Source organism: Acanthopagrus latus, chromosome 23 (genome assembly GCF_904848185.1).
Source record: "Acanthopagrus latus isolate v.2019 chromosome 23, fAcaLat1.1, whole genome shotgun sequence".
Taxonomy (NCBI): domain Eukaryota; kingdom Metazoa; phylum Chordata; class Actinopteri; order Spariformes; family Sparidae; genus Acanthopagrus; species Acanthopagrus latus.
In genome coordinates this window covers 2610114-2632103 of record NC_051061.1, presented here as the reverse complement: position 1 = coordinate 2632103, position 21990 = coordinate 2610114, and the positions used below count along the sequence as shown (strand labels likewise).

General features: G+C 39.1%; 1 protein-coding gene across 5 annotated transcripts in view; it reads left to right on the top strand.

Moving 5' to 3' along the window:
* The first annotated feature begins 2449 nt into the window (after nucleotides 1-2449).
* pdxdc1 (pyridoxal-dependent decarboxylase domain containing 1) overlaps nucleotides 2450-21990 on the top strand; it is a 31077-nt gene continuing 11536 nt past the window's right edge. Inside the window, exons 1-16 of one of the 5 annotated variants that reach the window (XM_037087952.1) lie at nucleotides 2450-5319; nucleotides 5542-5543; nucleotides 7753-7879; nucleotides 8093-8161; nucleotides 10361-10444; nucleotides 10975-11124; nucleotides 12010-12199; nucleotides 12755-12823; nucleotides 12908-12986; nucleotides 13852-13936; nucleotides 14324-14372; nucleotides 15106-15207; nucleotides 15457-15582; nucleotides 16041-16091; nucleotides 17847-17921; nucleotides 21416-21476. In XM_037087952.1, the coding sequence (XP_036943847.1) occupies nucleotides 7803-7879; nucleotides 8093-8161; nucleotides 10361-10444; nucleotides 10975-11124; nucleotides 12010-12199; nucleotides 12755-12823; nucleotides 12908-12986; nucleotides 13852-13936; nucleotides 14324-14372; nucleotides 15106-15207; nucleotides 15457-15582; nucleotides 16041-16091; nucleotides 17847-17921; nucleotides 21416-21476 (1267 nt within the window). In that variant the 5' untranslated portion in view covers nucleotides 2450-5319; nucleotides 5542-5543; nucleotides 7753-7802. The remainder of the gene's footprint in view (nucleotides 5320-5541; nucleotides 5544-7752; nucleotides 7880-8092; nucleotides 8162-10360; nucleotides 10445-10974; nucleotides 11125-12009; nucleotides 12200-12754; nucleotides 12824-12907; nucleotides 12987-13851; nucleotides 13937-14323; nucleotides 14373-15105; nucleotides 15208-15456; nucleotides 15583-16040; nucleotides 16092-17846; nucleotides 17922-21415; nucleotides 21477-21990) is intronic. The other 4 variants (XM_037087953.1, XM_037087951.1, XM_037087955.1 and 1 more) reach the window with 4 other exon arrangements.

Sequence of the window (21990 nt, the reverse complement as noted above, 5' to 3'; positions counted from 1 at the left end):
AGAGCATTCTAGTTTTGATAAATGATCGATATCAGTTGAATGTGTAGTGCAAACCACATGCAGTGATGAAATCAAATCAGTGACATTGTACAAAGAAGAGGGCTCAAATTGTTCACTGGTAAAATATGTCCGCATTGTGCAATTATTTACATCTATATATCCGCAACATCCTAATTTAACATTTATTTATACATGTTCATCTCTAAAGCTGCACTCATTCATTTCTGGCCACATGGAGGCAGTGGAATAGTAAGAAAAATACAAAACAGACATATTAGCAGCCAATAACATTGTCATAGTCCACACGTTATAATGCAGTAATATTAGCACTGATTGGGAGTCACGTCCCCCTTTCACACACATATGCACACACACAGACACACAAACACACACACAGACACACACACATGCACCTTGATCATTTTCTGATAGTCCATAAATTCTCCACTGTGATCACCAGCTATTCTCTACCTGCATTTGTGTACCTTATGCTGCTGAGAAAGTACTGTACAGTGGCTTTATTATAGCTTTTTCTTATTTTTTTTTTTTTTTTACTAAAAACAGCTGCCTGTGACAATGTTGATGAGAAATGGGTCCAAAATCTAAGACAATGTGAAAAGGGGCAAAAAAAACGCTGAATTGAGCTACAGAGTTGGTGATAATTCTTGGTGGGTTTGTCACTAAAAGTCACACCTTACGCAAAACTCATAGTTCTTGTGACTAAAAAAAATATTGATTGGTGCAGCTTTATATACACATTTAAATATAAACAACATAGCTGACAAGTTTTTCTCTTATATTCAGTTGGTTGCGCTGAAGAAATATTATGTGGATGAAGGTTCTCAGTTATCCAAGTCATGGTAATTCTAAGTTCTGTATCGTAGGCAACTGGAGGTCTTTCACTTTCTTGAAGACGTTTTACTTCTCAGCCAAGAGGCTTCATTAGGCTTGTGTAGGAGTGTCCCCACAGAGTTGTTAATGACACATGTGAGCTCAGAGTTTCAAAGTCTTTAGGGCCACTTGTGGGTTGTTGAACCAAGAGGCCTTCGTGTGGGTGGCAAGGGCAAGGTGAGCCTAGGTGTGAATGGTTGTTAGGCTGTCTGTGGAGGGAACCCGGTGCTGCATTGTAGGTGGGAGATTAGGAATGTTGTAGTCCACCTCCTCGATTCAAAGGTCATTCCACTTGAGGTAGATGGACTTCTTGGACTGTGCAGTACACAATGCAGAAGATGGAAGCCTCTAAAAGATCCAGAGCAGACAAAGAGGAGGAGACATGAAAACATAACAATAATCATTCCTTATGTCGCAGGAATATCTGAGAAACTCAAGAGGATCTTCAATAAACATCATATTCCGGACTTCAAACCTACCAACATGCTGAGGCAGAAACTTGTCCATCTAAGGACAAAACACCCAGGCATAAGCAGAGCAATGCAGTTTATGCTATTCACTGCAGCCAGGACTGCACAGATTTGTAAACATAGAAATAGAAATATATGTTTGGCAGATTATTTCTTTGTTGTAACAATGCGTCTTGGCAATGCAGCTTAAACTGTTGAAAAGTATTTTATTTCCCTCTTAAATGGTGCCACATCTATAAGGCTCATGCATGTGTGGGACACAAATGTCCTTACTTTTTGTGCTAGGTTTACCTTACTGACACAAAACAACCTCTCCATAATCTTGGCTTCATCTTGGCCAGAGACGACTGATGGTTTGAAAGAGGAGTAAAAGAATCCATCCATGTCAAACTGGAATGACCATCTTTGAACAGAGGAGGTGGACTAGTCCATGACACATTGAACAGCATAAACTACATTAATCTGTTTATGCCTGGGTGTTTTGTCCTTTGGGATGGACGAAGTTCTGCCTCACATGGTTGCTAGGTTTGAAGTGAACCAAGATATGTTGTTTATATAAGATCCTTGTGAGTTTCTCAGATATTCCTGCAACATAGGGAATAACGATGTTGTTACGTTTTCATGTCTCCTCCTCTCTGTCTGCTCTGGATAATTAAACTGTTTTGTCAAATGTCCAGTTTGGGTAGCCACAGGTTTCAGTTGCTCCCCTGATGTGCTTCTGTTCCTTCTCCTTCCCCTCTGTCTTTGGTGGTCTCAGCCGGATGATTAAGGCCTCTGCTGACCACCAGCTTGTGCTACGGTAGGTGACGATTTTGTACATTTTTTGTACACCTCAATGTTGAGGCTTCTGTCTTCTTCAGTGTGTACTTCACAGTCCAAGAAGAAGTCTTTGAACAGAGGAGGTGGACTACGACATTACTTATCACCCTCCTACAATGCAGTACTGAGTTCCCTCTGCAGACAGCTTAACAACCATTCACACCTGGGCTCACCTAGCCCCAGCAACCCACATGAAGGCCAGCTGGTTCAACAACCCACAAGTTGCCTTAACAACTCTGAAACTCAGAGCTCACGTGTCTTTAACGACTCTGTAAGGACACTCCCACACAGAGTTTAAAAGCCTTCAACTCCCCTCCAGTTAGTTAGAACTGAAGAAACCTCTTGGCTTAGAGGTGAAACATCTTCAAGAAACTGAACTCCAGTTGCCGACAGTATAGCACTTAGAATGAATAAATATTATTTTTTTGGTGATATTGTACATTGTTTATGTAAAGTCTAGAAAATAAGCTTGTGCACTGTACATACAAATTATTTCCATACATAGTTTCTTAGTTCTTGTTAACTACAACATTATTTGTTCTAATTTTATGAGTTCTAACTAGTGATCTTAAAGCGATACTGTACTGAAATCTAAAAAAAAAAGAAAATATCCACTTATATAACCTACTTTTGTAAGAGATTCAAAAATGTTGCACACAGGCAAAGTAAGGAAGAAAAATATTAAGAGATAATACAATTGAGTGGTTGATTATGTCCCAGACTTGGAATGGTAACAGGCATAAATAAATGCTAATCACGTGATGTTTGGTGTCTAAATTGAAGTATATGGATTTGTAAAATGAATAATAAAAAGTAAAGAGCCCAACAGACATCAAACACCTGAAGCAGTTTGGGGCTAACTGTACAACTTATTGGAGAGCTTTATTACTCAGAAATGATGAACAACAATGCCATATGTGCATCTGAAATGTGTCCACATTGGAGTGTTCAAAAAGCAAAATGATAATATGGTGTGACATTTTTAACACATTTTTTACAAGGTGAACTTTGTTCCCAAACAACAATGTATTTCATCTGTAGGAAGATGTATGACTGATGTGAGCTGTATATGTTAAGATGGTTTTAAAGTCTCTTTAAATAAAATAAAAATATGTTTAAGTCTATGTTTTCCTGACCATCATCGTCTCCTTCTTTTAGTTTAAGTTGTATTTGGGGCTTGCACTGAATTAAAGCCTTATCAGAAGTCATGTGATCAGTGGGTCTGAATGTAGTAGAAGTAGATGCTCTCTGAACCTGTGAGTGTACATATACAGTCTGTTCCCTGTGAAGTTGTCAGTACCTTGTTCAGATATGTTTCAGTGCTGCTGATGTAATGTGGAGATGGGTACCAGTGATGTTCTACCCGCTGTAGAACCTTCCTGTCCTGGGCCGTGCACATACTATGTGAATTTGCCTCTTGGCATGCTTTCTGTTCCATTTCCTCTGTAAAAGTTGACTTGGCACCACCTTCCTTTCACCTCTCTTTAAGAAATAGAGATTTTCTGTGTTTTGTCACCCTGCATGTTATACTCAGCAGTATTCAAATCTGGACCCACAATGCAGATGCTGTTCTAATGAAGAAAAACAAAAGGGTTCAAAATGAAGCAGCAGCTCCCAGGAAGTCCACAGTGGATCATCCAGAGCTGGGTTTCTGCTGAGACAACAGAGGGAGACAAACATGCGACAAGATGGGAGGGGAAAGCACAGGAGAAACAAGGGGGAAGTGACAAAGCACAGCAGATGCTAACACTGCATATTCATCATGATAACATTTAGTTAAGTTAAGGATTCGGCAGACCACAGATACATTGAAATGTGTGTGACATAGGCAACCATATTAACATGTCTAAAAACATGCCTTATCACGTTCACATTACAACATTACATCAGGACTGGCAAGCCAGTGACTGCAGGTTAGGTCTGTGTCGCAACAGCTGTAAATATGACACCACAGGATATTTTAAAGGAGACCATTAGTAGCCATATTTGTGGTGACAAAAACAGAACAAAACAAAACAATTTTTTTTTTTTTTTTACTGAAAATCAGGTCATTACCTCATGTAATAGTGATTGTAAGGCACTTATTATTTGTACATCACCTAAAAGTGTCATGGACTTAAAACAGAACTTTGCTGATGTTCAGCCAGGATTGTATCACTGTTATATTGGTAGTAAAACACTCCTCCTCACACCTCACACTGATACTAAGCGTTAAAATTAAAAAAAAAAAAATGAACATTTAACACAAACATAAAGAGGGATGTTACAGCGTTACACAATCTAATATACTGTAACCTCTCAGAAACAGTGTATTATCTGACAGAGCAGATGTGTCCAGTGTATTAACTGAATTGTTTATTAAGAGTCACCTGCTGGGCTGGGACACCTGGCATGTCTAACAGTGAATGAATTTATGAGTTTGTGTTAGGACCAGATCCTAGGCAGGCACATTAATGTTTGTATAGTGCCCTTGCTTTGGAAATTTGCATGTGGTTCCTCGGGTGCTTCTTGACTTCTTGACAACTCATTTAAAAAGAACAAGTCATCCATAACTAAGCCAGTAAGCTTAGTACGCTTAAGCTAAGTACAGTAGCTCCATTATAGTAAAAAATACTGTAATATAAAAATACTCCATAATAAGTACAAGTACCACGCTGCAATTGCCTCTTAAAATATCAGAACTATAAGCAGTTGGTAAATTGGCCCCCGTGATTGTTTATTACTGTGATTATTGACACTGCCTGAGGACTAACGCACTATAAATAAATAAATAAATAAATGATAAGTTCCGGTGAACACTTTAACCGAATGGTAAAAGAAAAAAGAAAAAAAAGAAGAAAAGGAAAAAAAAAAGAAAAGAAAAGAATCCTCGGCCGTCGTCATCTGACTGACCAGTAGTCTGCCAGAGCGTGACGTCGGCGCTGCCAGCGTGGAAGGCACGTCGCCAATCCAGGAAGTAAACTGTCCGGTTTAGCCAGAGGAGTGCAGAAGGAAGCCGGAGCAGGACGGACGTGTCAAATTCACTGAAGAGCAGAAGACCCGTGAAGGCACCCCGCGACGTTTTCTCCCCACAGGCCTCCTGCATCCCCCCTCCTCCGCGGCAGAGGCGGCCGGGCTGTCCGCTGCGTGTGCACTGACGGTAAGGAGAGCTCGGTCTGTGCTGTGTGTTGGTTGCTAACCCTGTGTCAGCCCTGTGACAGGCAGCGAACACACACTTCCTTTGCGGTGCTCTGTGACCCGCCGGCTGCCAGAACACTTAGACGAAACGTCCGTTTTCAGAGTAACGCTGCTTGCTGCTCTCGCCTCCTGTGTGTCCGCTGAGAGACTGCTGCTGACATTGCGGGTGTCGAGGAGGAGACAGCAGCCGTGGGGCTGCTCAGAGGATCCTCCTATTAATGACATCAGCGGTGCACCTGCCAAAACTGTGCCACGTACTTGATCTGACTCCATGCAAAATGTAAATAGACTGATAACTGTGACAGGGTCGTAGAGGCGCTGCTATAACTGTGGTGACAGTCAGAATCATAATAGTTATTAAAATATTCATTTTCACAGCAAAAAGAGTTCAAACATCAGACCGTACAGAATGGCAATGTGTTGACACATAGGATGAAACATCAAGAAGATGAGTTGAACCTGTTGTATTTGTAGAGATTATTATTATTATATATCTACAGTGGAAACATTTGAGCGCTTAGGATGATAAAAAAAAAAAAAAAAAAAGAAGAATATTAACCAGCACATACTTCAAAACTAGCATGAATTGCAAAGTTCTGCAGTGACTGGGCCCCTGACAGCACCGTCAGGATAGAGTTGCTTTGATTTTTACTAAATTTAGAGGGATCACTCATAAAGACAATATTAGGCATATTTTGCCCAACAGGAGGTCAGCCATCTTGGATTTAAGGATGCAGTGATTAACTAATCTCACTTATAACCATGGTTTAAAGCATCCCATTTTTTTTTTAACAGTGAAGGCTCTGGTACACCGAAGTGATAATGTGACCAATGTGACTATTTTTGTATGTAGGAAGTGTTGTATGGACAAACTACATAAATAAAAGGAAAAGAAGCGAGCCTGACATGTCGCTGAGGAGGACTTTTCTTTTTCTTTTTTCTTTTTTTTTTTTTTACAATTTCAGAACAGGACAACTTGATTGTAAATGCAGTACATGTTCCACTAGGAAGTTTTTACACAACAAATGATGCTGTGAAATATGAAATCACCCCTCTTCACCCATTACATGTTAGTCTTTCTCAGCTTCAGGTGTGAATAAACAACAGGTTAAGAGTTTGTTTTTTTTTTAATGCAAAAATATGAAGTTATTGGTTATCATATCCGTTTGGTCATGAGAAGCAAGTAGTTATCTGAAAAAAAAAATCCATATGAAGCATCCCCAATAACTGTGAAACCAGGAAACAGGGATTGTTTCCTAAGGCTATAATCACAACACGAGAATCCATCCCTCCTTGGATTTCACACGTTTACTTGATTTCGTTGAAATTTAGCTTTGAGGCCTGTAGGATGCCTGATATTTTTCACTCATGTTGCTTGATTCCAATGTGTTCTAGTTGGCATTTGTGGTATTACAGAGAAAAAATCCCCTGCAGCCCAAATAAAGCATTTTCCATTTAAAAGCAGACATCTGTCAGATTGTTGTGGGGACACTTCCAACTGCAAACTAGGTCGATTATGACCTTTTGAACTTCTATAATTTTTTAACTTCCCTCAAGCTGATACAAGTGATTTAAGAATATGTGATATCATCACAATGTAAAGACTAGAGGCAGAGTGGAACCTCGGGGGCAGGGCCTACAGGGGAAACTCCTGCATATATTCAGCGGGCTGTATAACCAGGAAGTAAAGCTGGAGGTTAGAAATGTTTATTGGTGTGTGCCATACAGACACCGTCTTTGTGTCCTGTACCAGTTCTATTATACTCTACATCTATGGTTGCCCCCAAAGACTAAATTAACATCAGATGATAGCTGATGTGGCAGTCTTTTTTGTAATCTATGAGAATGTTAATTTATCTGTATGTACCATTTTACTAACAGATTGATATTTGACTTAAAGTGCTATATCAGCCTGTTTTTCCTTGGGACATTTACAGTGTGCTGCTGTATTTCTGCTCTAAAAAACTTACAAGTCCAATTTAATGTGTTCATTTCAGGCCTTGAAATAGTGGAGGCTTTACTGGGTGTGTATTACAGGATTGGTGTGTTTACTCTAAATGTTGATCCATGCAGCCTGTTCAGACAGGACAGACCCTTGGGTTGTGCCCTCTGTAGATAACTAGCTATACTTTGGTCTTTTTATGGCTCACATTCCCTCTCAGTGTACATGTAGATTTGCTTCATGCAGCAAACAATGTCTATATTTGACGCTGATAGACACATTGTATATGTTTTTATATGTAAGTGCATGCTGTGAATGCATTATCATTGCATCTAAATGTGTGCATCATAACATTTTGTATTGTGTCACTCACACACACTCACCGCTGTTGCAGTGTTTGTAATGACTGATTATGAAATGTTTTTCCTAATATTCTCTTTAACTGTCTCCCAGCACACACACACCTCTCACACACGCACACACATACAACACACACACCATAGATGATGGTGGACTCCACGCTGACTCAAGTGGGCAAGAATCTGAGTGAAGCCATGAGAATCTTGGGAGATGGACAGAGGTAAGGACAAAGACTACTGGACCTTTTCAACAACAATGACTCTGACAGTTCTGGGATGTCAGGGAAATTTGGAGCAAACTTGCCAAATTAATAAAGCATCTTTAAGTCCATTTTAGGTAGAATTTTTAACCAATGAGAAAATGAAGTCAACTTTGTATAATCAACCACGTTAGATCATCTTGGCATCTCTGTTTGTGCTGTGCCTCTTTTTAGAGAGCTGGAGGTGGGAACAGAGAGGCAACGCTTCAGCAGAAGCAGCATCCCTGGACCTCTGCAGGGGGAGTAAGAGACACACACACACACGCACACACACACACACACACACACACACACACGCACACACACTCACATACACAGACATATACATAATGAGATTGGGTTGGAATTTAAAGTTAGTTGTATATAAACATTTTTTAAAAAACATGTTTTTTTTAAAATCCATTTTTACACAGAGACTAGTGCTTACATGCAGGTTTTTAAAAGTAGGTGATCCTGATGATAATGTGTGGTCAAACACTTTTCCTCATTGCCAGTAGACAAGTTTGCCTTTCTGTGTTTTTTTTCTTTTCTGGTATATCACTTTCTATGAAACTAAGACACTGGAGATTAAAGCCGTAGAGGGCAGAATGGTGTCCAGTGACAATATGACAATGGTCACCTTTTCATACATTCTGTCAAACTCAAGGCAGACTGTATCATGCTTACGCACTGCTTGTTCAAAGACTAATAGAAAGCCATTCTTGTTTGTATTTCTTTCTCAGATTTTTTTTCCACTGTTTTTCATGTACTGTATTTGTTGGGTTTGATGCATTTAAAAGGGCTCTCTCAGGACGAGCATTGTAAATTAGCTTGATTAACTTGGGCTATAAATGTTGTAGTGTGTGGCAGGTTATGTTACACACCTTTAAAAATAAACATCAGGTGAATAGATAATAAACGCCAACTGTCAGATCTTCAGTGTATGTCAAAGTAAAGTGCAGGAAAATGGGGGGAAAAAACTGAGGCTGCTTGTTTCTACAATCAGACATTATATTTTCACAATCCAATGTTCATTTTTTTTTTTTTTTTTTTTTTTTTTTACAATTTGATATATATTCAAACATTCACTGACTGAGGATTTTTTTTCTTGTTTCTGGTTCACTAACCAACTAGATAATTAGTAGTAAGCACTAGTATTTTCAAACTAATCAACACCTGGTTTAAAGAGTACAGATGATTATTTTTTTGTGACTTTAGATTCAGACTTAACTCAGAGGTATCATTAAGGACCCTCGCCAAGACCTTTATTTGTTTCACTTACTTAATTACTGTAGTCATTTATTTAAACCACAAAATAGCTCTTATATGTGGTAAATGTCTCTTTAATTACCCTGCAAATCTTCCAGTTTTTAGTGAAGTGTGAGATTTAGTACATTTGGCACACTTATGAGTGACAGAATTATGAAAGAATGGTTAAAATCAAAGCAGCAGAGTCCGCGATGCCTTGACTTTTAGCTCAGAGACACTGGATTCTTTAATTTCCATTATTCAACACAACAGCATCTTCTATTATACAACTGATCAGTAAGAAAGCATGAAACTGTCCTGGCACTGTCAGTGGCAGAGATGGGTGTGAATTTTCCACATGTTTATGTGTGTGCAGCTGTGTCCTCATGCAAATTCACAGGATAACAATTGCTCAATATAAGATCTCACAAACTCCACAGAATAAGTCTGCTCAAGTTGGCCAATAAAATATGTTTTCCCAGCGTATTCAAAGCAAAGAGCTGTGTAGAGATCACTGACACCACTCTGAGCAGTTCATTTTAAATAGAAACTAATTAAACCAAGTCCAAATGTATTACTGTGATTGATGAATTATCCTCTGACAGCTGGGGCAAAGAACAGTATCTTTAGTATTTGGGGCAATGTGTAAGGCCCACTTACTAGCTTCTCCTAAACTTGTAATTGCATTTCATTTTCTTACCACAACTACAATGCACCACAGTTAAAGGTCCCATCTCTGCTGCTGGGTCTGCACGTCTGGTTGGGAATCACACTCAGAAATCAACTCCTTTAACTAAGTCCCTTGTAGGTCAATAAAGTGAACATTAGACACAGCACTTAACATGATTATTATTATTATTATTATCTAAAGTGTGTTCTTAGTTAGAGACTATGGTTAGCTGACTCTGCTGAACAAATCATTATGCAATATGGGTTTGTACTGTCACAAATGTTGGCGATAAAGCAATTCAAATGTTTAAGTTTAATGTCGTCCTCATGACATTTTTAACACTGTGGGGACTGAATGTCTCTCTTGTCAGTTCCGATCTCAACCAGCAATATGTCTAAGTCTGGTTACTTGGATAGGTGCATTTAGTAAGAGAGGGTGAGTTGTTTGGATGTTCATATTTTGCATTGTGGCCAGAGTTTGAAGTTATTTTTAGGAAACCTGAAGCGCTGAAGCTGATGATTTGTTTCCTTGTGTTTCCTGTGCAGTGGTCAGGATGTCGCCGCTATACTGCACCTCGTTCACAACCTCATACATGAAGAGGAGGAGGAAGAGGACAAGCCCAGCCAACAGTAAGTCGGACTAACCCGTTAGAAACATCACAAACACAGTGCTGTGAGCATGTTGTAATTTGACTGTCACAAGTGAACCATTTCATGTTAAGACTATTTGAATCTCCCTTTCTGCATCATGTTGAATCAAAATCCACAACATAAAGAATGAATTGTAACTATGAGTTCAGACTATGCAATTTCCAGTGTTGGTGGAGAGTATCTCTAGGTGTAAAGTCATGACAGTGAAAAGGCTGAGTCATGTTAGGTGTGTCATCTACTCACTGCTCTTGATTATAAAAAACACATTAATTTACAGTACCTGCATCATGCTAGTCTACTTTAAGACTCTTGTAGAGAAGCAGATCATTCAAAAACAACTCCCAAACTGGCATGATGCTAGAGGGAAGGAAAGCAACAATATAACAGTACAACAAAGCTAATGTAGTTTTACTGATCAGAGAAGAGATACTCCTTCATGTCAATAAGTAATGGTAGAGGAAATAACACAGTATAAAGTGTGTGATGTGGCTGCTGTATGCTGTCTCCAGTAGGATGCAGAACGTGGGAGAACAGGGTCACATGGCCTTGCTAGGTCACAGCCTTGCAGCCTACATCTCAGTTTTGGACCGAGAGCGACTGCGGAAGCTGACCACTCGGATACTTTCTGACACCACACTCTGGCTCTGCAGACTGTTCAGGTAGGTCTGGCGGGTAAAACAAGTTATTTCACGGGCATTGTGTTACTAAAAACAAGTTCATCCACCCTGTTGTGTCTTTCACAAGTTTAACATTATTGGAAGAAGTGTTTTTGGGCCATCATGTACATCACATGACGTTGCAGTTACATTGCATATTAGACGACACATATAAACAATTGTTATCTGAAAGGAGGTTTAAAAGAGTAAGGGTCACAACAAATGAAATACACATTTCAGTCGAAGAGGTGAATATTTGGAACAATTTCTGGAATGATTTCAAAATCTTAAAATTATTATTTGATATGCCACCATGCTTTGTGTACAAGATCAGTCTCTTTTAGATTATCATGTTGATATATTGTATTGATACAATCTATGTATGAATGCAGTACGTATGTGCATACAGTATGCATGTGTGGTAGATTTCTATGTAGAGTATTGGGTTGTGCTCAAAATGTCAAGAATGGTCAAGATGATGTTTGTGGAGTTTTCATTAAAAAAGAAAAAAAATCAGTATGAGAGATTGGACTTGAATGACATTTAATTTTTCACAGCGTTACTGTAAAACCTATGAGTTCTGGTACCAGCCTGTTTTGATTTTATTCATGCACCAACCACATAATATGTAATTTCATCCAGAAGTCATCTTATAAGATAGTTGCCAGTGTTATATGTCTAGCTCTCAGAAAACTGTTGGATTTAATGTGAAAACTGGATAAAAGACATCAACAATAATGAATGCTGCATTTGAGTGAAAAATGTATTTAGTCAGATTCGTGTTGTTTGCTGTCTTTGTAATATCTCTGAGCAACACTTTTCAACACTTTTTTGTGTAATGTAACTTAATACTTAAATATAACTTTGTGCTTTCAATCTGCTGCTCAGATATGAGAATGGCTCAGCTTACTTCCATGAGGACGACAGGGACGGCCTAGTGAAAGTGTGTCGGCTGGTCATCAATGCCCGATATGAAGAATATGCCTCTGAGGGCTATGCTGTGCTCAGCTTCAAACAGCCAGTTATCTACCAGAGTGCCTCTGGCAGGCCCGGACTGGGACAGCATCTGTGCAGCCAGGTAGGAAGAGTGCAACACACACACTCACACACACACATTAATGATGAAGATTTAAACCCCTCTGTTTGTATTTCCTCTGAATGTTTCCAGATAAGTCAATAATATGAACATACCCCAAATCTAATCCATAGTACCTCAGTGAAATATTCAACATGAAGGGGTTTCAGTGAAATGAATGATGTAATCTATGGCTTCATATTTACCTGGAGTGGGGTACTCTGGAATTTCAGCCCAACATGATTTATCAGTTGCCTGATACTACTGGCCAATATTTGCCTATCATATCATTGTTTTTACAGAACATAACTAAAAAGATCATGAGCTGAGAATAATATGCTTGAGATAATTTAAGATTATTCAATTAAGTGTACTAATAATATTGTACAGGCATAGGCAGAATTGGCAAATCTGTGACATTAATAGTACTTGCTGTATATGGCCACATAAGATGTGATTGATATGGGTATTCAGAATTACTTAGAGATATTTTACAGTAAGTTATCCAATTGCAAACATAATAGAAAGTGATTTTAATGTCAGTCTCTGTCTCTTTAGCTTGGCCTGCCCCTCTCTAGTCTGTGCACAGTCCCGTGTAACACCATCTTTGGATCCCAACACCAAATGGTAGGAGAATCCAAATATTGAAAACATACTTTCAGATTGTTTGAAATAATTCATTTTGACTCATATTCTGTTTGTCATTGTCAGGATGTTGCACTGCTGGACAAACTAATCAAAGAGGACATAGAGGCTGGGAAGCTTCCTTTGTTATTGATTGCCAACGCAGGTAACACACCCGTTATTGCTGACAGGAGTTTGCTACTTGGAGAACACATTTTAGTTCAAAGGGGCATGATGTAGTTTTGGAGAATAAGTTAAGAATTTAATATCTCAGAAATATTGATCTTTTCTGAAAAAACAAGCTGGAAAGTTGGAAAGGTGGCAGGGTCTGCCACATATAAACAAAGTAAAACAGTATTCATTGTGTTGTCCTTCAAACTCAGTTTGTTTTTCACTATACAGTCCCCTCCAAAGCTATTGGAACAGCAAGGCCAATTCCTTTATTTTTGCTGTACACTGAAAACATTTGGGTTTGACACCAAAGATGAATATGAGATCAGTATGTCAGCTTCCATTTCCAGGTATTAACATTCAGATCTGCTACAAAACTTAGAAGATGGCACCTTCTGTTTGAACTGCTGCCCATGAGTGTCCTATTACACTGACAATAAACAATAAATAGCACTGAATGTCCACTCTCAGTTTCAGCTTTGGGCTTTGCCTTTGCCGGCTGCATTTATAGATAAAAAAGGTGTAACCAACATGAAGAGCTGTCTATGGGAATAAGGGAAGCAATTTCGATGCTGAAAGAAAATGTAAAATCAAGCAGAGCTAAGTTCTGTAATAGATCTAGATGTAAATACCTGGAAATGAAAGCTGAAATGCTGATCTCTTATCCCATTTTCATCATTTGGTGTCAAACCCAGATGTTTTCAGTGAACAGCCAAAATAAAGGAATTGACGTCGCTGTTCCAGTAGTTTTGGAGGGGACTGTATAAATATCTGGTACATTACAAGAGTTGAAAATGAAATGAATTAGTTACTTTTAGTTTTTTTGAGTAAGTTTTTATTTATTTATTTATTTTTCCAAGGTACCCCAGGGGCAGGACATACAGACAAACTGGCTCGTCTGAAGGACCTGTGTGATCAGTACAGCATGTGGTTCCATGTGGAAGGGTGGGTCAGCTGCTTTCAATTTGAATATAATACTCTGCAAATCTTTATGAGACTGTAAAATAAAAAAAAAAAGTAATGCTCACACCATAAACACATATTTTTCTATGTGCCCTGCTTCCTTATACTGTTGTATCAGCTGTAGGTTTGCTTTTGCACTAAAGCAGTGCAACTGTAACCACACGGCAGAGAGAAGAAAATTAAGTAATTGAGTACAAAGTAAATACCTTAAAATGAATATGGTACTTCTGATAAACAGGCAGCATCTCCTTTCTATATAATAATTGAATTGAAATTATTACCCTCATTTTATCAGGCATGACTCCAGTATAGTTCTCCCAGCTTTCTGTCACATTAACATGTATTATGGTGTTATGCTTTTTTCTGTAGGGTCAACCTGGCAACCCTGGCACTGGGTCAGGTCACCTCTGCTATCATGGTAATCTAATGTTAAAGCTAGACGTGTATCTTAAAATAATACTGACCTACCTAGATGTACATTTAAGGGGTTATTTGTTGTAACTGTCTGTGCTAGCCACAAAGTGATCTCTTCTTAAAGCAGATTCAAGTAAGATTCCACAGATCCACAGTGTTCATTTATGGGACATACCATACCAACTCAGCTAGGGCCTTTCAGTTCATGTCATGGATTTTCTTGAAAAAAATTAATGGGACCTTGCAAAATCCTGTAGCTATACTCCAAATCATTTGAAGTTATGATTTTTTTTGTTTTGCCCTCAGAGCTAAAGCTTCAGCACTTTTGTAATTCTTTGTAGAATGTCATAACTACAGCAATGCCACAAAGCAGCCCCCTTACAATACGCCAAACAGCACAGAGACGAGCCTCAAAACTTCTGGAACAACATTATTTGGATTGATGAGACCAAAATGTAACTTTTTGGCCACGCCCATAAATGCTACACACGGCCAAGTTGACCTGTCATTGGCTACAGCAGAAAAAAGTGAAGGTTCTGGAGTGGCCATCTCAGTGGCCTGATCTCAGAGTCGTTGAGCCACTTTGGGGAGATCTCAAATGTTCAGTACATGCAAGACAGCCCAAGAGGTTAGAAGTTAAAGCATGTGTGGAAGGTAGACACTGAGGAGATGCCATCTCATGTTGACTTTCTTTTGTGACGTGTGTGTATCTGTGTACATGGTTCTCTTACCTCTAGGCAGCCAACAGAAGCGACAGTATGACACTGACACCAGGTCAGTGGCTGGGACTTCCCGCTGTAACCGCTGTCACCCTCTACAGACATGAAGACCCAGCACTGGTACGCTCATATGATTCATTCAATACGTGTTTCTAGTATTTATCATCTGTTGTTCCTCTTGGTCAACTGATAACAGCTATGGGAAATTTGTGCTTATTATAGTCAGACTAGACTAATTTACTCTTTAGTTTAACAACCATTACTTAATTTTATTAAGGTGAGCTGTATTCTGTCCAGCTCTTCATGGCCAGTGTTTTTGTCTGTTTGTAAATGACTCACTGCTCTGTGTCTCTGTGCTTTGTGTCTCAGTCTCTGGCAGCAGGTTTGACTTCCAGCCAGCCGGTGGCGAAGCTGCGTGCACTGCCCCTCTGGCTCTCCCTGCAGTACCTTGGTCACAATGGAATTGTCCAAAAGATCAAACATGCTGCCACTCTGGTGAGCACCACTGAAAAGAGATTTCTGTTTTTTATTTTTTTGTTTCACATATTTTGGTGTGGTATTGTGTACAAGTGATTAATAGGTCCAAAAAGTTTTTAAATCGCTCTATTTGATCTGTATTCCTCGTATGCTCATTCAACCATTTAAGTACAGTATGTCCCCCTTGTTTTTGCCACTGACTCAGAATGTTATTTCAAATGTCGGATAACATTAATCCGAAGAGATTCCTTTTTTTTTGTTGAAGAATAAGACTCTTTTTGTTTAACCAGAAACGGCAGCTATGTTGCTCTTGCCAAATCCACCAGACTCCATTTACAGAAACTGCAATATTATCGTCATAAAAAACACACCTCTCAGCTTTCTGGAAACTTTCCATTACAGGGGAGGTTGCAAGGTTTGGTACCAGGTATTTTTGGGAAAATATAGAATTTCACCTTTATCTCTCTCCACTCTAGAGCCAGCAACTCCTGCAGAAGCTAAAAACTCTGGCCTCCATCAAAACATCGGTAGGTGATCTCTTCATGTTCTGCCATAAAATATAACACAATATAAGCCATAATAAAAGTTAACTTTTGGGTCAGGCTTCAGATATTGTCAGTTTTGGGGAAAACACACACAGTAGCAGGAAGACAGCACCAAGTTAAAGATACAGAGGGGTATCTCTGTGAGGAAAGTTGACAGATGACTCTTTGATAGTAATTTGTGTGCATATACACTTTGTAATTAGACACAAGATGTCAAAAAATATCATACACCCATGATGCAAATGTTTGATTTTGCCTCACATCTGAGTAAAAATTGAGTCCTATTGTATACCAATCAGCCACAACAGTAACATTGTTATATTTCATAGTGCTGCAGTGAACTATTCACAGCACTGCCCACTGCAGTAAAACTCTTTTAATAGCCTGACTACATACCTTTGAAAAAGCTCAACGTTCATCTCAACTAAAACTAGGGCATTTTTGGTGGGTAATGAAAGGATGAATATGGAAGAAAGAATTTCATGAAATAACAGCAATAATAGAAAACATCATTCTCAAATTCATTCTGATGTCTCTCTGACTTTGGCTTCTAGTTTCATTGTTGTAAAGTGGTGGTAATGGCCTGCAATGCAGGGTGTGTCGATCCTACTGTGGGTGCCTACAGTGTGAACATGTGACACTGCAGTAGCATTTTATATCAACTCAGCTGCAACTGAACATATGCTATTGTATGATACATTAAAAACTAAGGTAAAGTTGGAAAAAGCCATGAAATACAATACTGATACTGTATAGATAAACATAAGTTACTTGAGAAATATTTTCAGATATTGAAAATAGAAAACATATAAAAGTATTTGAAGAATGTTTAGCTCACTGTGACCTTATTAAACCTACCAGATATGTTTCAGATTCCAACCAGAATTTATAGTTAACTTTTTATAGAACTACATAGTATTTATTAACCATATACAAAGTATTACAAACATCAGTTGCAATTTTAGAATTAAACTTACCCCTTTATATTCACTCCTTCTCCTTAATCGTCTGTCAGCAGTTGGGGGTAATTATTCGTTCACCTAAAGGCTGAAGGATATCAGTGGTGAACAGAAATTGGCTGGATAAGCTCCCTCCACTATGATGAGGTTAAGGCTATGAGGAGCTGAGATGACTGTTAAAGACAACCCACGTTAATCACAACCATGAAACTAGATGCCTTTATTTCAGTTTAGACCTGTTCTACTGAACTCAAGAGTAGCATATGTGAACACATGTAGAAATGACCTCCAGCTGTTCAAAGACAAACCCTGCTTGTGTTTATAGGATGCGCTTGAGACAGAGATATCTCTCGTCGAGGCTTTGACCATGGTAAATCCAGAGTTGTGATGATACTGGAACTGTCTGTGGGGTACAGACTTACAGGTTTAAAGGCTTGTTCACTGGCATCCACTAAATACACTGAGATGTGATGTAAATTCACCTCAGAAAAGTGGCTGGGGTTAGATGCATTATATTTACACGACTGTAATCCAGATGCAGTGAACAATCAGAGTGTTGGGGAAGAGAATCATCACACAGTGGTACTCAAACTCACAGTAAAGGTGAAATATTGATGAAATTCGGCTTCAGCACAGTCAGCCATATTCACTGTGGGGATGCTGCACTTTGAGTACCACTGTGCCAGTCAGATGTGAATGTGTATAAGGCTGCAGGTTGATGTGTGAGTCTTCTGTATGTGTGTATAGCTGTAGTTAGTGTGGGTTGCCTTGGTTCCAGGGCGTGGTGTCGCCGATTCCGCCCATCTCCGGTGCCTCACTGCGGGACGTTCTGGGCTCTCTCATGCTCTCTATTGTAGGTGGGACCAAGCCGCTGCCTGTCGCCATTAGCCCCCCTTTCCCCTTCCACTTCCCTGACCTTTCCTTCTCTTCCTTTTCTTTCCTCCTTTCACTCCTGACCATTTCCCTTCACTAACATCAGCTCAGCGATATTTGGGTCTCCATTGGCTGATGGACTGTTCACTTCTTCCTAATTGTTTAGGATGTGGACCACTCAGGCATGTCCTTTGAGGTACTTCAGGGAATGCCTCTCCACACTCATTATGTTTTTGTTGCCTTTGGAAGAACTACAAGGGTCATGAATAATGAATGAATGTGTCATGTGCTGTTGCATTTCATTATGTATTTCAGAGAAAAGAATCCAAGTACCATTTGGTGATGCTGTGTTAGAGTGTCCTTAGAGACTGAATTTCTTTCGGTGTTTGAGATGGTATGGGCATTGCCTTGCCTTTCTTGCCATAAAGTCTTTGTGTGTGTACCTTAAGGTGCTCACCCTCTCCACAAGAGTATCATCAAGTGTTCAGTGTTTCCCACAGAATCTGACTTTAATTGTGGCAGTGGCTGTCCAGCTGGGGAGCCATAGAGCATGCGCACTCAAGACTTCCGCCAACCGAGTCGTCTAACTTCTGTTTTATTTTGTGATCAACTTGTGTTCGACCGAGTTGCCCAAATTCTGACAGTAAAAGGAGCCATTTTGCAGTGGTTGTGTGGCTCGGAGTATCACATGACGATGTAATTACACGGCTTGGCCACAACAAAAACTGGCTTCAAGGCCTGACGCTCTTTATGGGGGCTTGATGGTGACGATGAAGCCAGTCGTCTTCTTTGCAGAGGAAGATACAGTCAATCCAACTCCCATAAATGCATAGCTGGATGCTTTACGACATGGATTTTGGATCAAATGATCACATGATCACACAAATCCAGCTGCCTTGCAAGATTGGACAGTCAGCTGAGCCTGTTGGAGCTTTGTGGGCTTGGGCACCTTGCAAATAATGACAAAAAAGTATTTTTGACGTCAGGAAAAACAAATAGTTTATTGCTCAAAGACAAGAGTGAACCTCATTTATTGCAATTTGAATAATAAAAGTAATGACACTGATTTAGCTATTCAGACTAATGAACTGTTTATTGATGCATTAAATAAATAAGGCATGAGGTAATGCTGGGGCACTAACAATGTCTATCTGTCTGTTGGCAGGTTGTGTTAATAACAACTAAAGGGTGAACATAGTAAACATCATACCTGCTAAACATCAGCTTGTTAAACCATGTCCTTCAGCTCATTGTGACATTCCCAGGCCTACTGGGACATACTCTCCAAATACTCTCTCTCTACAGCATGTTCTGGTTCTGCCACTGGGTCTTTTTCCACTTACAGGTGCTTGTAATATCCCCACACATATTTTAGTCCAAAGCAACCCATATTGTGTTTAGTGTAAGTTTAAATAATGTTAAATGCAGCTATTACATCGGCCACTAATTCTCTGTTATGAGTATAACTAATGTGTGCATTTATTTGCTATCCAATAGACCAAATCTGTGGCACTGATGACATACTTCTGTATCTCTCTGTATTTATACTATATTTAGTCTCAGACTAACCTCTGTTGTCTTATTTTTATGTTATTTTTTATCAGTTTTGTTCCAAATTGACTTTCCTCTAAACAGCAACTTCTAGAGTCTGTTATGACTCATCCAGTGATCTTTAGTTTTCCTTGTCTATTTTATCTACTTATTTTATCTATCTCAAATCATCTTGTTTTTTATATGTGTGGGCTCCTTGTGTGGACATTACACCTGTTCACTAACCTCTGCCTGCTGGCCTGGTCACCACTGAGTGGAGAAACCCTAGAGCTGGTGTATGTGCCTCAGCCAAGTATCAGTCTTCCTACAATAGAAATATTGAAACTAAGGTATCACCAGTATTGACAATAACCGTGATATTCAAAAAATAAATTTTGATATCGTGTTAATAATAGATATGACAGTAGCGCCTCTTAAATCTGTTTCCTTCTGTTCTTGCGTAATTATGGTAGGCGCCGGTAATGTACCTGAACAATGGTTGCCAAATGCCATACAACAGAAAAAGAAGAGGAAAAAGTTGCAGTAACAGCTAAAGCCCTCCTCCAGTCTTTATTTCGTAAAAAAAAAAAATGGGGAAAAAAATGGAAATGAGATGAGAGTGGGAGATGACATGCAGCAGGCACATGTCACTCAATTATTTGTTTAAAATATTTGGCAAATAGTGTTATTGCCAGGAATTAACTTGAAAATATGAAATATCATACAAATATTAAAATACACTATAGCTAGCAGAATATTATAGCCTTTTCTTCAGTGCTGCAGGTCTGTTCCTGTGTGCTATATGTGCCTTTTTGACCAGTAGTCAATGAAATACCCAACAAAGACGAGGTATTTAATGGTCAAACTGATAAACTTTGTTGTTTTTGGCAACAATATACTTGCCAAGTGATGACAGGTGACAGAATTTGAATGATTATGACGTGTAAAATATGACAGCAGACACCACAGACTTTTGAGCAACCAAATTCATACATCAAAGCAGAATGGTTGGGTATTTCTCTTTCAAAACTTCAACAATTTGTTTTGTGCTGTTCCCACAAGGACATCTGACACAAGACTACAAAACAAAAAAACAGCTGTCATGTCTCCTGTTATGGATAAACATAGTACAGTTATTTTTCCGGTATTCTAACTTGACAACAGCACACATGCTTGCAAATTATTCATGACCCTCACATCAACACCCTAGAAACACTAGCCATCATCTCAGTCCCATCCAGGCATGATGCTTGTCTTAACGTTTCACCTGGATGTCATCACTGATGGGCTTCACTTTGGGTTTTCTTTCCTGTCTTAGTGGTTCAGAACATGAAGAAATGTGCCACATGTTGCTTCACTGAGAATAGTTGTTCTCTGGTTAAATGGCATAATGCAATTTGACAATGATAATAAGGTACTGCTAAACAGGACTGAACAACAGATGTGTCCAGGTACTGCCTACATCAATAACCTGATTGCATGGTTCATAGACTTGCTCTTGAAATCTTTTACAGTGATAATGGAGTAGTAAAAACCTCAGATGCCACATATCGATCAGTTTGCACCAAAAAGTATGTTTAAAAGAATGTATTTATTCCAGTGGCAGCTCAGTCACTGGCAGCCAATTATTCTGCCAAACCGAATCTTCTAAACTGGAGCCACAGCTTTGGTTTGGGCTGCTCCATACCACTGAGAGGCAAGGACTCAGCACCACAAATCAAACACAAACTGTATGCAACAACAGTTCCATTTAGAACACACATAACATTTTCAGTGGTTTCAGTAACTTAAGTAGACATAGAGGCAAAGCGAAATCTTAAATCCATGTTTGCATTGCACCCTTCCAACTGATAATTGTTTTGCATGTCACACAGCAGATGTTAAGTGTGATAATGATGATTCTCAGTCTCAGATGCCTGAGCTGTGTCTTTGTGTGTCCAACAGGTGGAGGATGAGCTCAGTTCCCCTGTGGTGCTATTCAAATTTTCCCAGGAAATGAGTGCTGGTAAGGGTTACACTTCATGGATCCTACAAACAGACTAAGACAATTTATTGAAGGGTCTCTAGTAGCTTGGTTGTCATCAGCTACACAATCAGTACTGTGCATATGCAACTCTCGACAGAGGTTAAATGTCTCACTCCTTGGCAAATTCCATTATGAGCTATGGGGAAAAAGTGATGTGTTTAAGTCAGGATTTTAATGACAAAGATTTTTCAAACAAGTTTTCATAGCTTCTGGGTGTATTCTGATGAGATATATGAGCTGCTGCTCTCTACTGTTCCCCGCTTTTCCGGGTTTATCCATGAACATGAACCTGACACATAAGGGAAACAACAAACAGAAAGGCAAATTCATCATTTGGCAATGTGAAAAGGTCAAATGTATTTTTAGCAGGTTTACACTTGTTTAAAAAAACCCTCTGATACACACACTAATTTGGTTTAAATGTGGTATGATATATTGTATTCCTAACAAAGTTATAAAGTGCTTAATAAGAAGAACTAAAACCAGACAAGGT